This window comes from Lithobates pipiens, unplaced genomic scaffold, assembly GCF_037356315.1.
Source record: "Lithobates pipiens isolate NorthernLeopardFrog02 unplaced genomic scaffold, aLitPip1_a1.2 Scaffold_19, whole genome shotgun sequence".
NCBI lineage: Eukaryota > Metazoa > Chordata > Amphibia > Anura > Ranidae > Lithobates > Lithobates pipiens.
In genome coordinates, this window is record NW_027507764.1 from 352445633 (window position 1) to 352464848 (window position 19216).

General features: G+C 42.6%; 1 protein-coding gene across 1 annotated transcript in view; it reads left to right on the top strand.

Moving 5' to 3' along the window:
- The window catches only part of PAK1IP1 (PAK1 interacting protein 1), a 67990-nt gene that overhangs the window by 19565 nt on the left and 29209 nt on the right, over positions 1–19216 (top strand). Inside the window, exons 4-8 of the mRNA XM_077492178.1 lie at positions 4933–5007; positions 6748–6800; positions 6877–7022; positions 17894–17991; positions 18125–18224. Coding sequence (XP_077348304.1) covers positions 4933–5007; positions 6748–6800; positions 6877–7022; positions 17894–17991; positions 18125–18224 — 472 coding nt within the window. The remainder of the gene's footprint in view (positions 1–4932; positions 5008–6747; positions 6801–6876; positions 7023–17893; positions 17992–18124; positions 18225–19216) is intronic.

The window sequence follows — 19216 nt, forward strand, 5'->3', positions numbered from 1 at the left end:
TTGGGATGTATGACATAAAATTAGGGATGCACCGAAATTTCGGCCGCCAAAACATATCGGCCGAAAATGGCCTTTTGACAAAAAGGCAGAAAAGGAAATTGTGCCTAAAATGGGATGGGGTCTGGGCGGGGCCCAGTGAAGCGAGCGTGTTCACTGTTTCTAACAGCATGTCAAACAACAAGTCCTGCACTCTTAACCCCTGCGGTGCTGCACACTAATAATGCTCCTCCCGCTGATCATACCGACAATCTGCTCCTTAATGCGGTGTGCTGACAGCTTTCCTCCATAGATAGAGCACTGTTCTTGGCTTTGACTTGCTAACACTGCCCTGCCCTGCCCTGATCCTGTCTGACATATTAAGGCAGGCTGCATGATGGGCACTGGTGAGGCACTGGCAGGCTGCATTTAAAGGAACCTGGTTGAGGCTGCATTGATCTCCTGTACCACGTCTGCCGTCTCTGGCCATCTCCTGTATAAAAATATTTTCTCTTATATTCACCGACTGACACAGCTCATCTCTTTAGCTATTGGGTTGTTACGCCACCTTTTAGGACTAGGCATAACATGTTAACTTGTAATGAAAAAACGCAGAACTTCTAGTTCCACAAGGGGCAGTCCCTTAGGAAACAATCCCTCAGCCTGCCATGCAGCTTCAGTTTTATTTTGCCTAGTGAAGGAGAAGGACCTAGGAACCCTGCGGGCCCATCGGTCCATGATTTGTTATGCAGCCCTAGATACTCTCCCTCCAGGGCTTCAGTGTCAGCAGTGGTGCTGAGGTGCCTGATTGGTTAAAATACTGGACTGCCGACCAGGCATCCAAAAAAGCCCTGACGGACCTTCCCTTCCTTGGCGACCGGCTTTTTGGATGACATTATTAAAAATGCCACAGGTGGTAAGAGTACACTACTCCCACAGGCCAGGAAGGCTAAGGAGCCACGCCATAGGCAAGGGCCCTCTTACTCCGCTCACAAGCAGCTTTTTCATCCGCCCGGGCCTTCGACCGAGCGCCCCCAGCCCGACAGGATGACCTCTGAAGGACCAAAGCGTCCCTGGAACCACAAGCCTGTGAGCAAAAGTGCTACCACATGAAGGTTTGCCCCCACCCGTTTGGTCACCTTCAGGGGTTTGCAGCCCGATGGACCTCTCAGCTGTCGGACCAATGGGTCTGCAATCTGATTTCCTACAAGATAGAGTTCCTCTTTGCCGCAAAACAGTTTCTTCCCCTCCAGCATACCCGTACTCCCAGGTCACCGGGAGGCCCTATTGGGGGCAGTAAGGGATCTGCTGAGTCACGGGGTGATAGTACCTGTTCCGGACTCTAACGTTTCCAGGGGTTCTACTCAAACCTGTTTGTAGTCCCCAAGAAGGAAGGGGTACGTCCAATCTTGGACCTAAAAGCCCTCAATTGCTTTGTGAAAGTACAGAGGTTCAGAATGGAATCGGTTCGCTCAGTAGTCTCTGCACTTCATCAAGACATCCAAAATGCGTAACTGCACATACCCATATGCCTCCGGCATCAGAAGTTTCTGCTATTTGCAGTCGGGGAGTCCACTACCAGTTTGTGGCTCTCCCTTTTGGTTTGGCATCAGCCCCCCGAGTCTTTACCAAGGTATTGGCTCCTGTTTTGGCGTTGCTGCGGCAACACATGATCGCGATTGTGGGATACCTAGATGATCTCCTGAGAGCATCTTCCGCCTAAGAGTTAGAGGAGGATGTGGTGATCACCATGCAGACCCTGCATGAATTTGAGTGGCTGTTGAACCTAAAAAAGTCAGTGATCGTACATTTGGAGTACCTAGGCTTACTGCTGGACTCCATGGAAGCGAGAGTGTTTCTCCCTTCAGACAAGCTGCAGACTCTCAGAGCCGTGGTAAAACTGCTGATGAACCGCAGGTGGTCGTCGCCATGCTTCTGTATGCGAGTCCTGGGTTTCTTGGTGGCCATGGAGGCAGTACCATATGCTCAGTTCCACACCAGAGTCCTGCAGAAGGAGATTTTAACAAAATGGGACAAATCTCCGTTGTCCGTGGATCAGCAGGTTCAGGTGAGCCAGTTGGTCAGGTATTCACTGCTCTGGTGGCTGAGGTCCTTCCGGCCAGGGAAGTCGTTCCTACCTCTGAAATGGACAGTGATCACAACGGACGCCAGCCTATCTGCCTGTGGTGGAGTAATGGAAGTTCAGTCGACCCAGGGCCTCTGGTCGGTGGAGGAATCGAAGTTGCTGATGAATCTGCTCGAACTGAAAGCAATCAGGTTATGCCTCTCCACATGGTCGATAAGACTTCGAGGGCATCCGATCAGGATCCAGTCAGACAACGCCACGGCGGTGGCATACGTCAATTACCAAGGAGGAACAAGCAGCTCGGCCGCCGCATGGGAGGTCGCTCACATACTTCGGTGGGCAGAGCAACATGTACCTGCCCTGTAGGCCATTTACATCCCGGGAGTGAAGAACTGGCAGGTTGACTATCTAAGTCACCAGATGCTGGACCCAGGAGAATGGCCGTTGCATCCGGAGGTGTTCAGGCTACTGTGCCTGCGGTGGGGCACACCAGACGTGGATATTCTGGCCTCCCGTCTCAACCGGGAGGTGCCGAGATTCATGTCCAGGACAAGAAATCCATGGGCAGATGTGTCAGACACTCTGGTGGCTCTGTGGGATCAGTACCAGCTGATCTACGCCTTTCCTCCGCTGAAGCTGTTACCAAGTCTGCTTCGCTGAGTGGAAGACTAGGGGATCCCGGTAATTCTGATCGCCCCAGATTGTCCCCAGCGTCCCTGGTACACAGACCTAGTGCGCCTGGTGGCAGATGCCCTTGGCGACTGCCATTACGAGAAGACCTTCTGTCTCAAGGTCCAATTTTCCATCCTGCTTTGCCATCGCTGGTTTTAACGGCATGGCTATTGAGAGCCAGGTGTTGAGGAACCGGGGTCTTTCTGACTCGGTGAGCCCAACTATGCTGAGAGCACGCAAATCTTCTCGGAAGATATATCATCTTACCTAGAAGGTCTAAATCTCCATGTGTGAGGAGAAAGGATGGCATCCGCGCTCCTTTTCTATATCCAGGGTCCTGCTGTTTCTTCAGCAAGGGGTAGACCAGAAAGTGGCTTTGAGCACCATCAAATGACAAATATCATCTTTGTCTCCTTTTTTTTTTTTTTTCCCCCAGCGACCCCTGGCGTTTCTCTCTAGTGAGCACTTTTGTTCCAGGGGTCCGACATGTAGTTCCTCCGTTGCGTTCACCGTTGCCCCCATGGGATCTGAATCTGGTGTTTATCGGCGCTTCAAAAACCGCCATTTGAGAATATCAGGGAGATTTCCCTGTTGACTCTTTCCAAGAAAATGGTCTTTCTAGTGGCCATTACATCGGCCAGGAGGGTTTCGGAACTGGCAGCCTTGTTCTGCAAGTCGCCCTATCTGGTTATCCACAAGGATAAGGTGGTATTGCGTCCGCAACCTTCTTTTCTGCCGAAGGTGGTTTCGGCGTTTCACATCAATGAAGACATTGTGTTACCATCTCTGTGTCCGAGGCCGACACATCCTAAGGAGGGGGCCCTCCATTCCCTGGACGTGGTTCGGGCTCTGAGGGGGTATTTGTCTGCCACGGCTCCTTTTCAAAAGTCAGACTCACTGTTTGTTTCGGTGGCTGGTTCGAAAAAAGGCATGGCGGTCTCGTCTGATCGGGTGGATCAGACAGATTGTAGTACAGGCCTACACCTTGAAGGGGCAGGTGCCCCCCTTTCCGGTCACGGCCCACTCCACAAGGGTAATTGGAACATCTTGGGCCTTCTGACATCAAGCGCCTGTCGCTCAAGTGTGTAAAGCGGCGACTTGGTCGTCTGTTCAAACCTTTACAAAATTCTACAAGGTAGATGTCGGTGCATCGGTTGATGCCCATTTTGGCCGCAAAGTTTTGCAGGCGGCTGTATTGCAATTGCACATATATATATTTTTTTTTTTTTCCTGTTTGTTTTTTTTTTTTTTTGGGGGGGGGGGGGGGGGTAAAATGCAGTACTTTTAATGCACTGTTGCATTTGTTATCGCAGTTCCGGTGCAGTTTGAGGGTAGTGTCTCTCTGTTGAGGAGCACCCTGGTTTTTTTGTGGGTGAAAGTTTGGTTATCCCACAGTCGTTTTTTGTGGGTAGAGTTTATACTAGTTCCCACATGCCATGGTGGATGAAGTTTTATGCTGTTTCCCCACCCCTCGTTTTGGCATTGCTTGGGGACGTCCTAATGGCTAAAGAGAGAAGCTGTGTCAGTCGGTAAATATAAGAGAAAATAGGATTTTTTTTTGTACTCGCCGTAAAATCCTTTTCTCTGTAATTCACCGACTGACACAGCACCCTCCCCTCCTAAATTTTCTTTACTGCTTGTTGACGTACTCAAGCTGCATGGCAGGCTGAGGGGTTGTTACCTAAGGGAGTTTTTTCATTACATGTTAACATGTTATGCCTAGTCCTCTCCTAAAGGTGGCGTAACAACCCAATGGCTAAAGAGAGGAGCTGTGTCAGTCGGTGAATTACAGAGAAAAGGATTTTACGATGCATACAAAAAATCCTTTTTTTTTTTTTAAAATAGTAATTTTCGGTGTTTGGTTTCAGTTTTCAGCCTAGTGTATTTTTCATTTTCCGTATCGTTTTTTCAGCACCAAAAAAAACATTCGGTGCACCCCTATATCAAATGAGAGTTTTTCCTCTTCAGAAAACGGGCTGAACTTTTGTTGATTTGTTTACTCTGAAGTATTATAAAATTCTATGTAAGCTACAAAATGAATAGCATTAATAAAACCCCCATTCTGACTTAGCTGTTCTAATAAAGCGCACATTATTCTAGCGTCAAATCCATCAAGGAGAGTGGGAAGCTCTCGCAATGGCCATAGCAGGAGATAAAGTGCAGAGTCAAGTGAAAACTTTTGTTTAATCTTTCTACAGAGGTCAAGTCCAGTCTCTTTCAATCCATCCTTCTGGGAAATTGGCGTTGTCTGTGGGGACAGACAAGACTTTAAGGTACAGCTGTTAGTGTTTGTTTTGTGTGAAAAAGCTGTGATCATACAAATTTGTCTCCGATCACCAACATATTGAATTCATGTGTTGTCTCTTTTTGGATAACCTACTTGAAACAGATCAACCTGACTGAAAAAAAATAATCTTCTAGTATATGATATTCTTAAAAGTCTGAGTTGGTTGTCTCTATGAAAATAATGTACTCACTCTTTTTGTTGGCTGTTTATCTTGTTATAGTTTCCCTTGACAAAAAAAACCCCCTAGAAGCTGATTGGTTACTATGCACAGTTGCACCTGATTCTGTGTGCTCCCATTTTAGTAAGTCCCTGCGGTGTCTCCATCTTTTACCGGCAATTAACATTTGTATTGTTGGTGGACAAAAACTTTCACTACCTAAAGATTAATTTTGATTTTTCAATCAAAACACTTGATGTAGAAAACACCCAACAACGGCTTCCTGGGATGATGTTTTAGCTTTCATAGAGAATTCTAGTCCTGCATTGGTTTTGTTTTCCAAAGGCTTGTGTGTTGGCCTTCTTACTTTATCAGAGTAATTTATTTGTTTCAATTCCATGTTTTTCTATATCTAGTTTTTCTAATTACTACACTGCCATGTGCACTTGCATTTGTGGATTATACTCGCCCCCCTTTGATATGTATCAACTAGCATAGACACTGATAACATGACCGCATGCTCAGGTTACTTTCCAAGTGATCCATCTTCTGTCCATTAAAGACTTATAATTTAGAACATAGTGGACAAATGAGACGTGGAAGGGAGGTGGGGTCTGGAGCCACTGTGCATAGTAACAAATTTAAAGCTGTGCTCCAGGAAAGTTTGCTACCTTTCCAATAGGGCTACCCCCTGTATTGCAAGGGTTAAATGCTTAAATCTAGGATACATGCATTAAGTATCATGTGCTATGCACACACATACCTTTTTGATTACTGTACGGGAGATTTACTAAAACTGGTGCACACAGAATCTGGCGAAGCTCCTCCTAGTAACCATTCAGCTTCTATATTCAGCCTTGACAATAAAACCTAGAATCTGTCTGGTTTCTATGCACAGTTGCACCAGCTTTAGTAAATCCCCCCCCCCCCCCCCCCTCCACGGGAAGCAGCCTGTATGAACCAATGACAGATTGGCAGACACTGCAGCTGTACTCCAAATGAACACGCTTGTGATGCCAAGGTTTAGAAACATGCTTATCCTTGATGCTGTTTGGCCTTTGTGGCCATGTGAATGGGGCCTGAATCTAAATTTTTAGCGGAAATATTGTATTTGGTAAACATATGCACAACTCTCACGGGACCTACAAAATGTGTAGCACCGACTTTTTTTTATTCTACCAGTCATATGCTTTCAGAAAATGTATGGTTTGGGGTGCCTTTTACAAACTCTGGAATCTCTAAGTGAAAAATAGAAAAAACGGTTTAGTTCAGGGTCTAGCAGCAAAAGGGTTAAATCGAGTAAGCAACAGATGGCCAATACTGTGGACTAGAGATGAACAAAATGAATACATACATTGCAACACAGATTACATAAGGCCGCTCTTCACTTAAGTGATATAACCAGATTTGTGAAATGATTTGCTTGTGTGTTGTGGGCTGTTTGGTTAGCTCAATGGGCTGACTGCCAAATTTTGCTATTCAGCATAGTGTCTATGATTTTTATAAGTGACTTACACGGGCGCACTATTTTTGTTTAATCATTTTTTTTTTTTTTCATTCCTTTATTAGGACCTGGAACCTTGTTGAAGGTCGATCTGCTTTTATAAAGAATATAAAGCAAAGTGAGTTGAACTTTTTCAAATTCTGTTCTATATTTTTAAGATCCCATGATGTATTAATCTAATTTCTTGCTTACAGATGCACATATAGTTCAGTGGACCCCTGGTGGAGAAAAATATATAGTAGTTGTACAGAACAAAGTGGATGTGTACGATCTTGAAACCGCTTCAATTATTGGCACAATCAGCAATCCCAAGAGGATCTCTTCTGTGCGATTTATTACAGTAAGTAGAGTGCTAAATTGGTATATACATCTAAACCCAATATCTCAGGGTTTAACTCCCCAACTGATTCCTTATCACTTGTAGGCTAACATAGCAGTGTTTTCCCACAGTAGCTTCTGTCTCTGGCCTCTCCTCAACATAACTGGGAGCATGATGATGATATCATTAGAGTTTCATATATTAATGAGATGGCTATAGATATATAATATATATACTGGTATTTATTTTTATTTTTTTTTCAATATAATTTATTTCTCTATCTTAGGACTCTGCCAAAACGTGTTCTTTAGGGAGGCAATAGGACCTCGGTCATTTTTTTTTCTTAAAGCGGTTGTATACCCGCTGATAGATAGAGAGAGATATATATATATATATATATATATATATCTCTGAGAGAGAGAGAGAGAGAGAGATAATCTCTCTCTAATTTTTTAACACACCTGTAAGGTAAAAGGCATAATGAGCTAGTATGCGCCGCATACTAGCTCATTATGAAATACTTACCTTAGAACGAGGCCCCCGACATCTCGCCCGATCCATGCCGAGAGAGCTGACCTTTTCCCTCGATGTGTCTTCCTGGTGAGTGGCCGGAGCCACGATGTTAAAGGTTCAAATTTTGACACCATACAACATACAACCACTTTAAATCTTTATTTAGTAGTAAGGGAAAGACATGAATCACACAATGTTTTCAAATTTGTCATACTAATTCTTACAAAAATGCACCCCTCTCCCTGATTTCATAATTATTTTGGCAATCCATTCTGTGATCGATGGCTGTCAATCTTGCTATGTTCACAGGGTTTAACCCTTTCCTATTGTCAATTTCGATAAGGGATAATACTAGAGAAGTGAGTTCAGTGACCTTATGAAATCCTGCACCCCATCCCTTTTCAATTGATAAGAGTAGTAACAGAAAATGGAGGGGGGGAGGGTAATACTACTTTTTTTTTTAAGCATTAAGGAAGAGGAGGTAAAAGTGGAAGGAACTGAACTTTAAGATCTTTAATTGATAGTGTTTTATTCCTGCGCTACCATTGGTGATCTTTCAAATGTCAGGGGCTGCTGCTACTACCGGAATGGATCACGCGGTATCCACTTAATATGAAACTAAAGATATGTTGGTATTGCGCTGTCCCTATATTAAAAAACCCTCCGAGGGTGATAAGTATAATGCCTAGTTACATAAATCAATAGTGTAATATAAAAATATATATATAAATGTCTACTGAGTAATATCAAAAAGTGCAAAGTGCTACATTAAATAAAATAAAATAAACACACCACAAAGGTGGTAAAATCCAAATATATGAAAATCAAGTGAACAAAGGTAAGTAACTAAAAACAGTCTCTTAAAAAATTACTATTTTGATAAAGTGCTGAAAAAATGCAAAAAAAAAAAAAGTAAACGCACTACAGAGTCAATTGAAAACCTCCACGGAAACACAACTGCTTCAATTGAGTGCAAAGCCAAAAAACAGTGAATTGATCATAAAGTGCCAAGTGTGTCTTATAAATGTGCAAATAAGTAAACACTCTCCAAAGGTGATATAAGTGAACCACCCTAATAATAAACGAATGATATACAAGAAAATAAGAGAGTATACCTAGACCAAAAAGAGGGTACCCTCTCTTGATCACATGGGAATAAACTTTAGAATAAACAAAAAATATATATATAGTAGTAAACGCACTACAGAGCCGGCTGTAACATACGTTATATCAGAATGAATCCGGCCTCTATAGATTAGATATACATATTGAAATCCATCAAAAATAAAAATATATAAATATTCAAGTCCATAAATAAACAGTCTCCTTTAAGTGCAAGTGCTTTGTGCAAACTTGTGCAAATTCAACTGAGGTGTGGATCTCCCAGTGCTTAATCCCGCTGTGATCACACTTTAGTGGGCAGTGGAGAGTTAAAATTCAAAGGAGAAGGTGACCGAATTTACCAGGAGAGAAGACATATAAAGAAATCTATATACCTCTATGCGAATCCCTCCTTGCTATAGGTAAGGGGCCACTGCCCACTAAAGTGTGATCACAGCGGGATTAAGCACTGGGAGATCCACACCTTAGTTGAATTTGCACAAGTTTGCACAAAGCACTTGCACTTAAAGGAGACTGTTGTTTGTTTATGGACTTGAATATTTATATCTTTTTATTTTTGATGGATTTCAATATGTATATCTAATCTATAGAGGCTGGATTCATTCTGATATAACGTATGTTACAGCCGGCTCTCTAGTGCGTTTACTACTATATATATTTTTTGTTTATTCTAAAGTTTATTCCCATGTGATCAGGAGAGGGTACCCTCTTTTTGGTCTAGGTATACTCTTTCTTATTTTCTTGTATATCATTTGTTTATTAGGGTGGTTCACTTATATCACCTCTGGAGAGTGTTTACTTATTTGCACATTTATAAGACACACTTGGCACTTTATGATCAATTCACTGTTTTTTGGCTTTGCACTCAATTGAAGCAGTTGTGTTTCCGTGGAGGTTTTCAATTGACTCTGTAGTGCGTTTACTTTTTTTTTTTTTTTGCATTTTTTCTGCACTTTATCAAAATAGTAATTTTTTAAGAGACTGTTTTTAGTTACTTACCTTTTTGTTCACTTGATTTTCATTTATTTGGATTTTACCACCTTTTGTGGTGTGTTTATTTTATTTTATTTAATGTAGCACTTTGCACTTTTTGATATTATTCAGTAGACATTTATAGATATATATTTTTATATTACACTATTGATTTATGTAACTAGGCATTATACTTATCACCCTCGGAGGGTTATTTAATATAGGGACAGCGCAATACCAACATATCTTTAAGATCTTTAATTGCCTTGCAGATGGTTGCCCGGTACGGTTTAATTTTAAGGCAGTCCCACCATATATGGCAGAAATAGAAATCGCCACATAGACCACTACCTCTCCAGCAAGTGTTGGTTTGCAATGGGGAGATTCCTGATATTTTTGTCAATGCCATTTATTTTTTTATTTATTTTTTCAGATTCCATTTAGTAGATAAGTTATAATAAGAATAATAAGTTTCAGATTCAGAATACTTTATTAACCCAGAAACTAAATTATTAAGAAACACTAATAGAAGAACAAAGCAATACACAATAACAAACTAAACCAGAAGAACTTATATAACATAAGTTTTAGAGCTGAGAGAGGAGATGTGCACAAACTTAACTTTTCTTTTTGAGAATCCGTGAATGTACAGTATGCTTTGATTTTTCACTCCCATTCCTTGTAAAAGTATAACCCATCTCTGAGTTGTCTGCTTGGTAAGAGTGTGTAGCAAAGGGACAGAATACCCTTGTAGAAAGGTTCTCTCATGCCAAGGGATTCAAATGGGTTAGAGGATTCCATGAACCCTAAATTTGATGCGGTACGGTAGATATTTCATACAGTACGGTAAACCTGGTAGAGAAAAGGGTTTTGCAATGTAAATTTCTCTACTTGTTAAAATGAAACTTTCCACTTTTATTTCTTAGGGGGAATTCCAAGTGTTTTTGGAGGGGAAAAAAAGTTTCTAGGGGGATCAACTGCCCATCTCAAGCTAATGTATGGCAGCTTGTGCTGCTTTCTAGCCCATAATCTAAAGAAAGCTATATGTTCCCTAAGGCTGCTTTCACACTGGGGCGGGAGCGACGTCGGCGGTAAAGTGCCGCTAAAAAGCGGCACTTTACCGTCGTTTTAGCAGCGATCTGCGGGCGCTAGCGGGTTGGTTTTAACCCCCGCTAGCGGCCGAAAAAGTGTTAAACCCGCCCGCAAAGCGCCGCTTTGCCGGCGGTATTGCCGCGGTGTCCCATTGATTTCAATGGGTAGGAGCGGTTTAGGAGCGGTGAATACACCGCTCCAAAGATGCGGCTAGCAGGACTTTTTTCACCGTCCTGCCAGCGCATCGCTCCAGTGTGAAAGCCCTCCGGCTTTCACACTGGAGTGAAAGGGGCCGGTTTTTTTCAGGCGCTACACAGGCGCTATTTTTAGCGCTGTAACGCCTGAATACCGCCCCAGTGTGAAAGCAGCCTAAGGAAAATGAGGAAACCTCCTAGGACCGGAGGTGGGGTAGAGGGGGTGTATTGTCCCTGTGCATTGCTGTCTGTTCTGAGAGGCCTCTGTGGGGTGTGTGTGTTTTTAAATTTTTTTTAATTTATTTTTAATCCAGTTTTTATACACTGTGCCCTACCATAGATTTTTCCATGGTAACCCACAATTTTTGTTTTCTCCTGAAAATGTCAATTTAGCCTTCTGACTAGGGCAACAACCCTATAATATTATGGGATTTGGAGTCTTGCTCTCCCTCGGATCTTATCAGCATTCTATAGGCTAATCTTGGCTTTTTCCTTGTGCAAACAAAATGGATGAGAATGTCCTACCAGGATAAAATGGTATTTGGCAGACAGATGGGGTAACATCTGCAACAGAAAACAAATCCTTGGTAGAATTTTCATCTTCACAGCGCTCATTCCACCCAACCATGAGAACCATTCTTTCTGCTGTCAAAGGCCCATGTTTGTAGCAGCAGGCTTTTCAGAAAAGCAATTTGTAAGTAACCTGGATACACACTAATTTGGGTCCCAATTGGGGAGATTTGCCCTTGCTTCCTGTAGAGACAGAAAGTGATGAGACATATTTTCAGTAGAGAAAGAGAGCAGCGAAACATTTCAGTGAAATGGGCAGGGTAAAACACCTGTCGGGCATATTCCATTGATAACTTCGCTTTCTAAAGCTCTCATTTGGGGGCCCCAAAACAATAATAGGACAATATTTAATCCAACCAAGTTTAAACAAAAAATAAAAAGTCTTGGCTATAGTTGGGAGGCAAAGGGAATATGTAATGGTATTTCATATATTTTCTTTCTTTCTTTCTTAGAGGGTGGTGCAAATTCAATTTGCTTAAAAGAAAAAGAGATTGTTTAGAAAATAGTTTTTTAGCTTGTATATTTGGCTCTCAAAGAAGAAACAATAAATGGTTTGAAAGGAAACAATCCTTCACTTTACCAAACCGTTACAATTGGAACGTTTTAGTTTTTTATTGAAAGCATGTTTTAAGTTGTCTTCACACTGTAGGGCCGGTTCACACAGCGAGGCGCGGCGAGGCGTCTCCGACTTGCCTCGCCGCGACCTGCGGGGACCTCAGCGGCGACTTGCAGAGGACTTCTGTATAGAAGTCAATGCAAGTCGCCCCCGAAGTCGCCCAGAAGTAGTACAGGAACCTTTTTTCTGAGTCGGAGCGACTCGAGTCGCTCCTCTCAGAACGGTTCCATTGTACAGAACGGGGGCGACTTGCGGGAGCGAGGCGAGGCGAGCCGTGTCGCCTCGCATTGCCTCGCTGTGTGAACCAGCCCTTATAGAATTCTGTTGATGACTTGGTTCACCAAAAGAGGTCTTTGGATAGAACCTTAGAGATTACACTTAGGGGTGTATTTCTAAAGACAAACTGCATAGCTATTTGTGCAGTAAAACTACTGCAATTCTCTGTGAAATATAACCCACTGTTAGCGAATAGGAACAAAATCAAATGTTCTTGGGCTATTTTCTTTGTTGGTCGAATGTTCTTCAAACATTATGGGCATTAATCAAGATGGGCTCATTTATAACTGGCATGGAGTGAATTGGAAAAATACTGCATTATGGCTGCTAGATGGAGCTGAGTATTATAGGAAATAAATGCATCTTTGTAAGAAGGGATACTAGATCAATGGTGGTCAAATTGGAGATTTCAGAGGGCTGCACAATAGCAGTGCTTTTTCATGCATTGAGGTGCTTTGCATCAAGTTAAGCAGCCTATTCAAAATTAATAGGCAACAATACATTTTTTGCAGCATATCGCAATGCAGACTGAACAGGTTGGAGTACATTAATCCCCAACATTGGTGTCACTGGATATAAAAAATAGCCCCCAGTGTTGATGTTGGTGAGTGCAATAACAATTCCCAACGTTGGTATCAGTGGACAAAATAACCCCCCAGCATTGGTGTAAGTGGCCACAATATTGGCCCCTAGGACCCCAGTGGCCACAATAATAACCCCCCCCCCCAAGCTCCCATTGGTTGTTACTGAATGAAAATTTGATCCCACCCTCTTTCCCTGCATTCCACATGGTGGAAATGCCAGTGAAAGTTAAACCTTACTCCACATTTGTCATGACAGTGAAGTTCCATTATCTTTCACCCCGCTGCCTCTCTGCAGAGAGAAGTGGCCATTACCACTGGATCCCTTTTTTACTTGTTAATTCCCTTCAGTGTTCTCTAGAGTTGTTCCATTCTACCTCTTCTTCTTAAGCATTTATTTCCTATGATCCTCCGCTCCATCTAATGGCCACAATTGGAGATTCTTTCCAATTCACTCTGTTATGAATGAATCTATATTTACTACTTTCCATAATATTTGAAGAACAGTCAATCAGAAGAGAAAAGAGCTTAAAGGGGAACTTCAGCTATTTTTCATCTTCCACATATTAAATCTTCTGCCTTTTTAAAATTTCGATAGTAAAACCTTTTTTTTTTTTTCTGCCAGTAAATACCTTTTATATATAGCAAGTACACAATCACATTATATATAATAAAATATGGAAAGTGGTTGGAGGGAAGCTTCAGCATGGCAAAGATGTTTTTATTACAAATTATGTGAGCAGACTGCAGTTCCTCTTTAAAAAAAAATCACTTTTAAACACAATCTATTAAGAACATTAGATTTTTGCCCTGTGATTGATTTACAGCCGCTGGAGCTAATGGTTCCCGCTTCTGTGTTTCAGCCAATGAGGAGGCAGAGACCCGAGACAGTCAGTGTTGTGCGCTATGGAGGAAGCTGCATACTGAAAGTTTTTCACCTTCATGCATAGAAAGCAGAGCGCCACCCTAAATTGGAACTTGTGCTCATCGGAACCCTCCTCCCCTCCGGTGCCACAATTGGCACCTTTCAAGGGGGAGGGGGGTGCAGATACCTGTATAATACAGGTATCTGCACCCACTTCTGGGCATAGATATCTGCAGAATCTGCAGGTATTTCCGCCACTTCCTGTCATCCCCCCGCTGTCTACTAGGAAACACACGGATCCCAGAGACAGCACGGATCCCAGAGACACGGATCCCAGAGACAGAGACTACTGAAAGAATGCTCCGACATCGTGGCTCCAACCATAACCCACCTCATAAACCGATCATTCCACGAAGGGATTGTTCCCAGCATCCTCAAACAAGGCATCGTCAAACCTCTACTCAAGAAACCAAACCTGGACCCTCAGGATCCAAACAACCGTAGGCCAATTACAAGCCTCAACACCATTTCTAAGATCATGGAGAAAGCTGTAGTACATCAGCTACAACTTCACCTGGATACTCACAAACTCCTGGACCCGCTGCAATCAGGCTTCCGCCCGGGTCATGGAACAGAAACAGCTCTCCTCAAGATTTGGGATGACGCCCTCGAAGCGGCAGATGACGGAGAGCCGTGTCTCCTCGTACTGCTAGACCTAAGTGCAGCGTTTGATACAGTAGATCACAATACTCTACTCGTCCGCCTCACAGAAGTAGCCGGAGTCCAAGACATAGATCTCCATTGGTTCGCGTCCTTCCTAGGAAATCGGTCACAGACAGTGAAACTAGGAAAATTCCTCTCCGAAACTCGGGCAGTCACCTGCGGAGTCCCTCAAGGCTCTCCGTTGTCACCCGTTCTCTTCAACATTTACATTCGCCCACTCCTTCAAATCATCAGATGCTCAGATCTCTGCTTCCACTCTTACGCTGACGACACGCAACTTTATTTCCGGATCAATGGAAAAAAAGATCACCAACAACAACTTGAAAACTGCCTCAAATCAATAGAGGACTGGATGACCACCAACTCCCTCCAGCTGAACCAATCAAAGACAGAGCTTCTTATCTTACACCCAAATCATAAGCCCGCAACCAAAACCTCCTGGTCTCCACCAACCGTCTTTGGGCAGACTATCTCCCCAAAGACCAAAGCCAAGAGTCTTGGGGTTATTTTAGACGCACAAATGTCAATGGATGCGCAAATAGGAGCAGTAGTCAGTCGATCTCACCATCTGCTGCGCATGCTTCGCAGACTCATCCCTTTTATCCCAAAGAATGACAAAGCAGTGGTAGTTGGAACAATCATTAATTCACGACTGGACTACGCAAACTCGCTTTACATAGGATTACCACAATATCAACTTGCGCGATTACAACTGATCCAAAACACGGCGGCAAGGCTGATAACAGGAAAAAAACCCTGGGAATCCATTTCTCCTTCACTGAGGAGCTTACATTGGCTAACCGTGAAAAATCGGATCACGTTCAAGACCCTTTGCCTCACCCACAAATGCGTGCATAGAGAAGCTCCGCAATACCTAATGGAGAAAATAAATCATTACACACCAAACCGCAGTCTTCGATCAGCCAACAAAAACCTCCTCCTCGTGCCCAAAGCCCGGTATAAATCCAAGGGTGATCGGAGATTCGCTGTCCAAGGGCCTCGGCTATGGAATGCTCTACCAATCAACATCCGCCTGGAAGAAAATCACCTGGCTTTTAGGAAAAAACTCAAGACCTTCCTCTTTTAGCAGATGATCAAAGCTCGCCACAGCGCCTAGAGGCGATTCAGTTCGCATTGTGCGCTATATAAGTATTTCATTCATTCATTCATTCAGCAGGGACCGTCCGTATTGCGCAGCGCGACTCACGCATGCGCAGTAGGGAATCGGGAAGTGAAGCCGCAAAGCTTCATTTCCTTATTCCCATACCGAAGATGGCAGCAGCAGCACAGATCGGCTTCGGGTGCTGACATCGCGGGCTCATTGGACAGGTGAATTTTCGATATTTTAAAAGTTAGCAGCTGCAGTATTTGTAGCTGCTGACTTTAAAAAAAAAAAAAAACGGCGGAACTCCACTTTAAGAAGGAATAGTTTTGAATGGCATTTTCCTATTACTTGTGTATATGGCCCTCATTGTTCTAAAACACATTACAAAACGTATTCCTTACCTTGTTACGTCATTCATCTGGAGTGTTGCACTTGGGCAGTTCTTCTTTAAACAAAACCTGTTCCTCTAAGCAGCTCGTGTGTATCCTGAGACAACACTTCAGGTTGCCTTCTTTCTCTATTGAAAACCCTTATATTATTGACAAAGGGGGCTTAAAATGCTGCTTTTGGCATGTGTGTATATTTTATGTATGTGTGCTCTTTGTGTTTGAAGTTATTTTCATATTCCCAACCTAATGCTCTTTTATAAACTAGTCGTGTTTCTCAGCTTCTGTTCCAGAAACCATTGGCAGCTTTTCAGGCTATACTGTAAATTGTTAAGGATATTACATTTAGCTGTTTTAATGAGTCAGATGTGCATGAGTTGAGTTCAGGCCGGCCATAGACTGTTGGAATCTCAACTGGTTCTGTAGAAACCTTGTATAGGCAGGCAGGCTGTACAAAGTTGATCGATCAAAACTGTCGCCTTTTTAAAACATTTTAATAATGCAAGAAATTTCTATGCAGATATGAAGGTTTTTACATGGCATTTACCCAAATGCTTTGTGTCTTCATAATTTTTATTCAACACGCTACTCTATAAAAATGGTGTAGGCAAAACTTAAAGTGCATAAAACGCACCTTCCTTTGAGGGTCGGTTCACACCACTAGCGGTGCAGAAACTTGCTTGAGAGTAGGCGTTTTTCCACAAAACATGGAACCACGCTGCTCTCTAGTGAGAAGTGTTATATATTTTTTAATCACATCAGGGTACATATCGGCTCAAATACAACTCCTGTATAGTGTCCTGGGTCCCTCTAATGGAAAACCACAGCCGCTGGAGATGCTCACAGGGCTGGAAGAGAAGTTCTGGGACCCCTGTGGGTATAGGGCGGAAGTCAGCTTGGGGTTGGACCGCCTATAAAATCTCCAGCCCTGTGAGCACCTCCAGTGGTCGGGACGGGGACACTATGTGAACTAATGTGAGTTATAACCTTTTTAATAAACTGCCTACTAGATGGCACACGCAGCGGTGGGGGAAATGCATGCGATATGTACGGGAATTGCATCGCGTGCGATTCTTTGCAATGCTATTTGGGCACGTTCATTTTTTATTGATGCAAATCGCACAGAAAAGTTACTGTATTGGGAGCATTTTCACGAGTACAAGTGCACGTCAAATAGTATTGGCACTGATGTTGATACCAGTATCTGTGCATCCCTAATGGAAGCTCTAATATAGTACAGCTTCTATGATAGGAGGTGGGCATAGTCGCCACCCTTGAGGAGTGCCGTCGCTTGGCTTTTACCCCCGTAGCACTTGAAAATTACCACTGCGTGGGTGGGAGGGGGATTGAAGGAGGGGAGATTTCAACTAAAGCAGCAGCCAAGGGACACTTTGCATTTATATTAAGTACTGTTCTTTGTGCCGATTTAAAAAAAAAAAAAAAAAAATACTAAACTTAGACATTAAGCTTTGAAAATGAAATGTAAAAGTTGATTGGTTGCCATGCATAGCTGCTCCTGATTCTGACTACTCCAGTTTTGATGAATTCCCCTCAGTGCATATTTTTGGGTGAGGTTTGTAGCTAAAATAAAGAGAACAATTTAAAGTTTTCAAACAAAGGAAACAACTCCTTGGTGAATGTTTTTTGGGAAATGTTCCTAATTTACTTTCTTCCTTGTTAGAAATTCTCTTCCGCCATCAATTATAATTGTCAGTCCGCAGCCAGTTTATTTGCAGTGCTTTGACGTTCATTATTTCAGATTGCATAAATGTTTAATTATAGGAATTTTTTTAAGTTTTCTTTGATTTGAGAAGGCTTTCAGCACTGCTATAACAGTGTAATACAATTTATGCATGTCTTCTATTGTAAATCGACAGGATGTTCTGCTGGTTGTAGCAGGAGATGAGGAACTTATTAGAATTTACGATGTGGAATCTCAGAAGTGTCTGTGTGAATTTAAAGCCCATGACACAAGGTTAGTCATATTTTTAAACATTAATTTTGCTATTATGAATGTTGTTCAGTTACACTTATAGTAGATTTTGTTGCATTTTATTTCAGACTATTCATTTTTGTTGATTTTCTTGACTGTCCTTCTTTTGTACCAGAGTAAAGAGTCTGTATTCTTTTGAACATGAAGACAACCATATTCTTGCATCTTCTTCAAGTGACGGTTATGTTAAGCTGTGGAAGCTAAATTTACAAAAGGTGAGAAATAAGGATATTTGTTTCTTATACCTTGAATTGTAAGTCCTTACTGGTTGAAATTACAAACTGTTTTGAATTGCTACATTTATCCTAATATGGGGGTGTGTTAACCCCCCGTGGTTAGTGTTCAATGTAGGTTCACCTGCTCTCCATGCATTCTAGCCCCAGTAAAAGCAAATAAGAGCAGTGCAAGTATTACCTGTCACAAGGAACAGTCTCCTTGGGCAGAAGAAGTCAACCAGTGCTGCTGCCCCACAGAGGCAACTAATCAAAGCCACTTTCCACGGAGTCTCCTGAAAGCTTGGTTTCTTCCTTGGGTTCCTTAAAACCTTCTCAACCTTTGCATGTGTTTTCCTGACCATGCATTACTAGAACAGCTTGTTTTTGCTGAATGGGATCTCCCGGATAAGCATTTTCTCCCATCTAGGAGATTTTCAGTTCTCTATCTCATGGAGGAGAAATTCACCAAGAGATGGAAAGTACAAGCAGTTGATGCTGCAATTTCCAGTGTGAATAAAAGCCTAACTTGTCAAGTAGACAATGCACAAATGCTTACGGAACAAACCGATAAGAAGTTGGATTTCCTGTTAAAATCTACTTTTTCCTTGGCAGGTGCGTTACTCAGCCTGCAGTCGCTGCAATAGGCATCTGTCAATCCCTAAAGGACCAATTTAGAAAGTCCCTTTAAAGAGGTTCCTCCGCAACAAGCCCGGGAATTGGCGGAACTACCAAAAGCATTATGCTTTGCCATAGGTGCAATTAAATATTCTATTCACCAGGCGGACGCCTTACGTTTATGCTTGTACATATGCGTAAAATCCTGTGGTTTAAAAAATCGGTCAGCCAAAGCACCATGTAAAATCCTCCTAACTGGATTCCCTTTTCATGGGAAGTGACTATTTGGAGAAGATTTGGACAAATATAGTCAAACAATTTTCTAGTAGGAAAAGTACTCTTTTTGCCAGTCAAATGAAAGTATATACGCCCTTCAT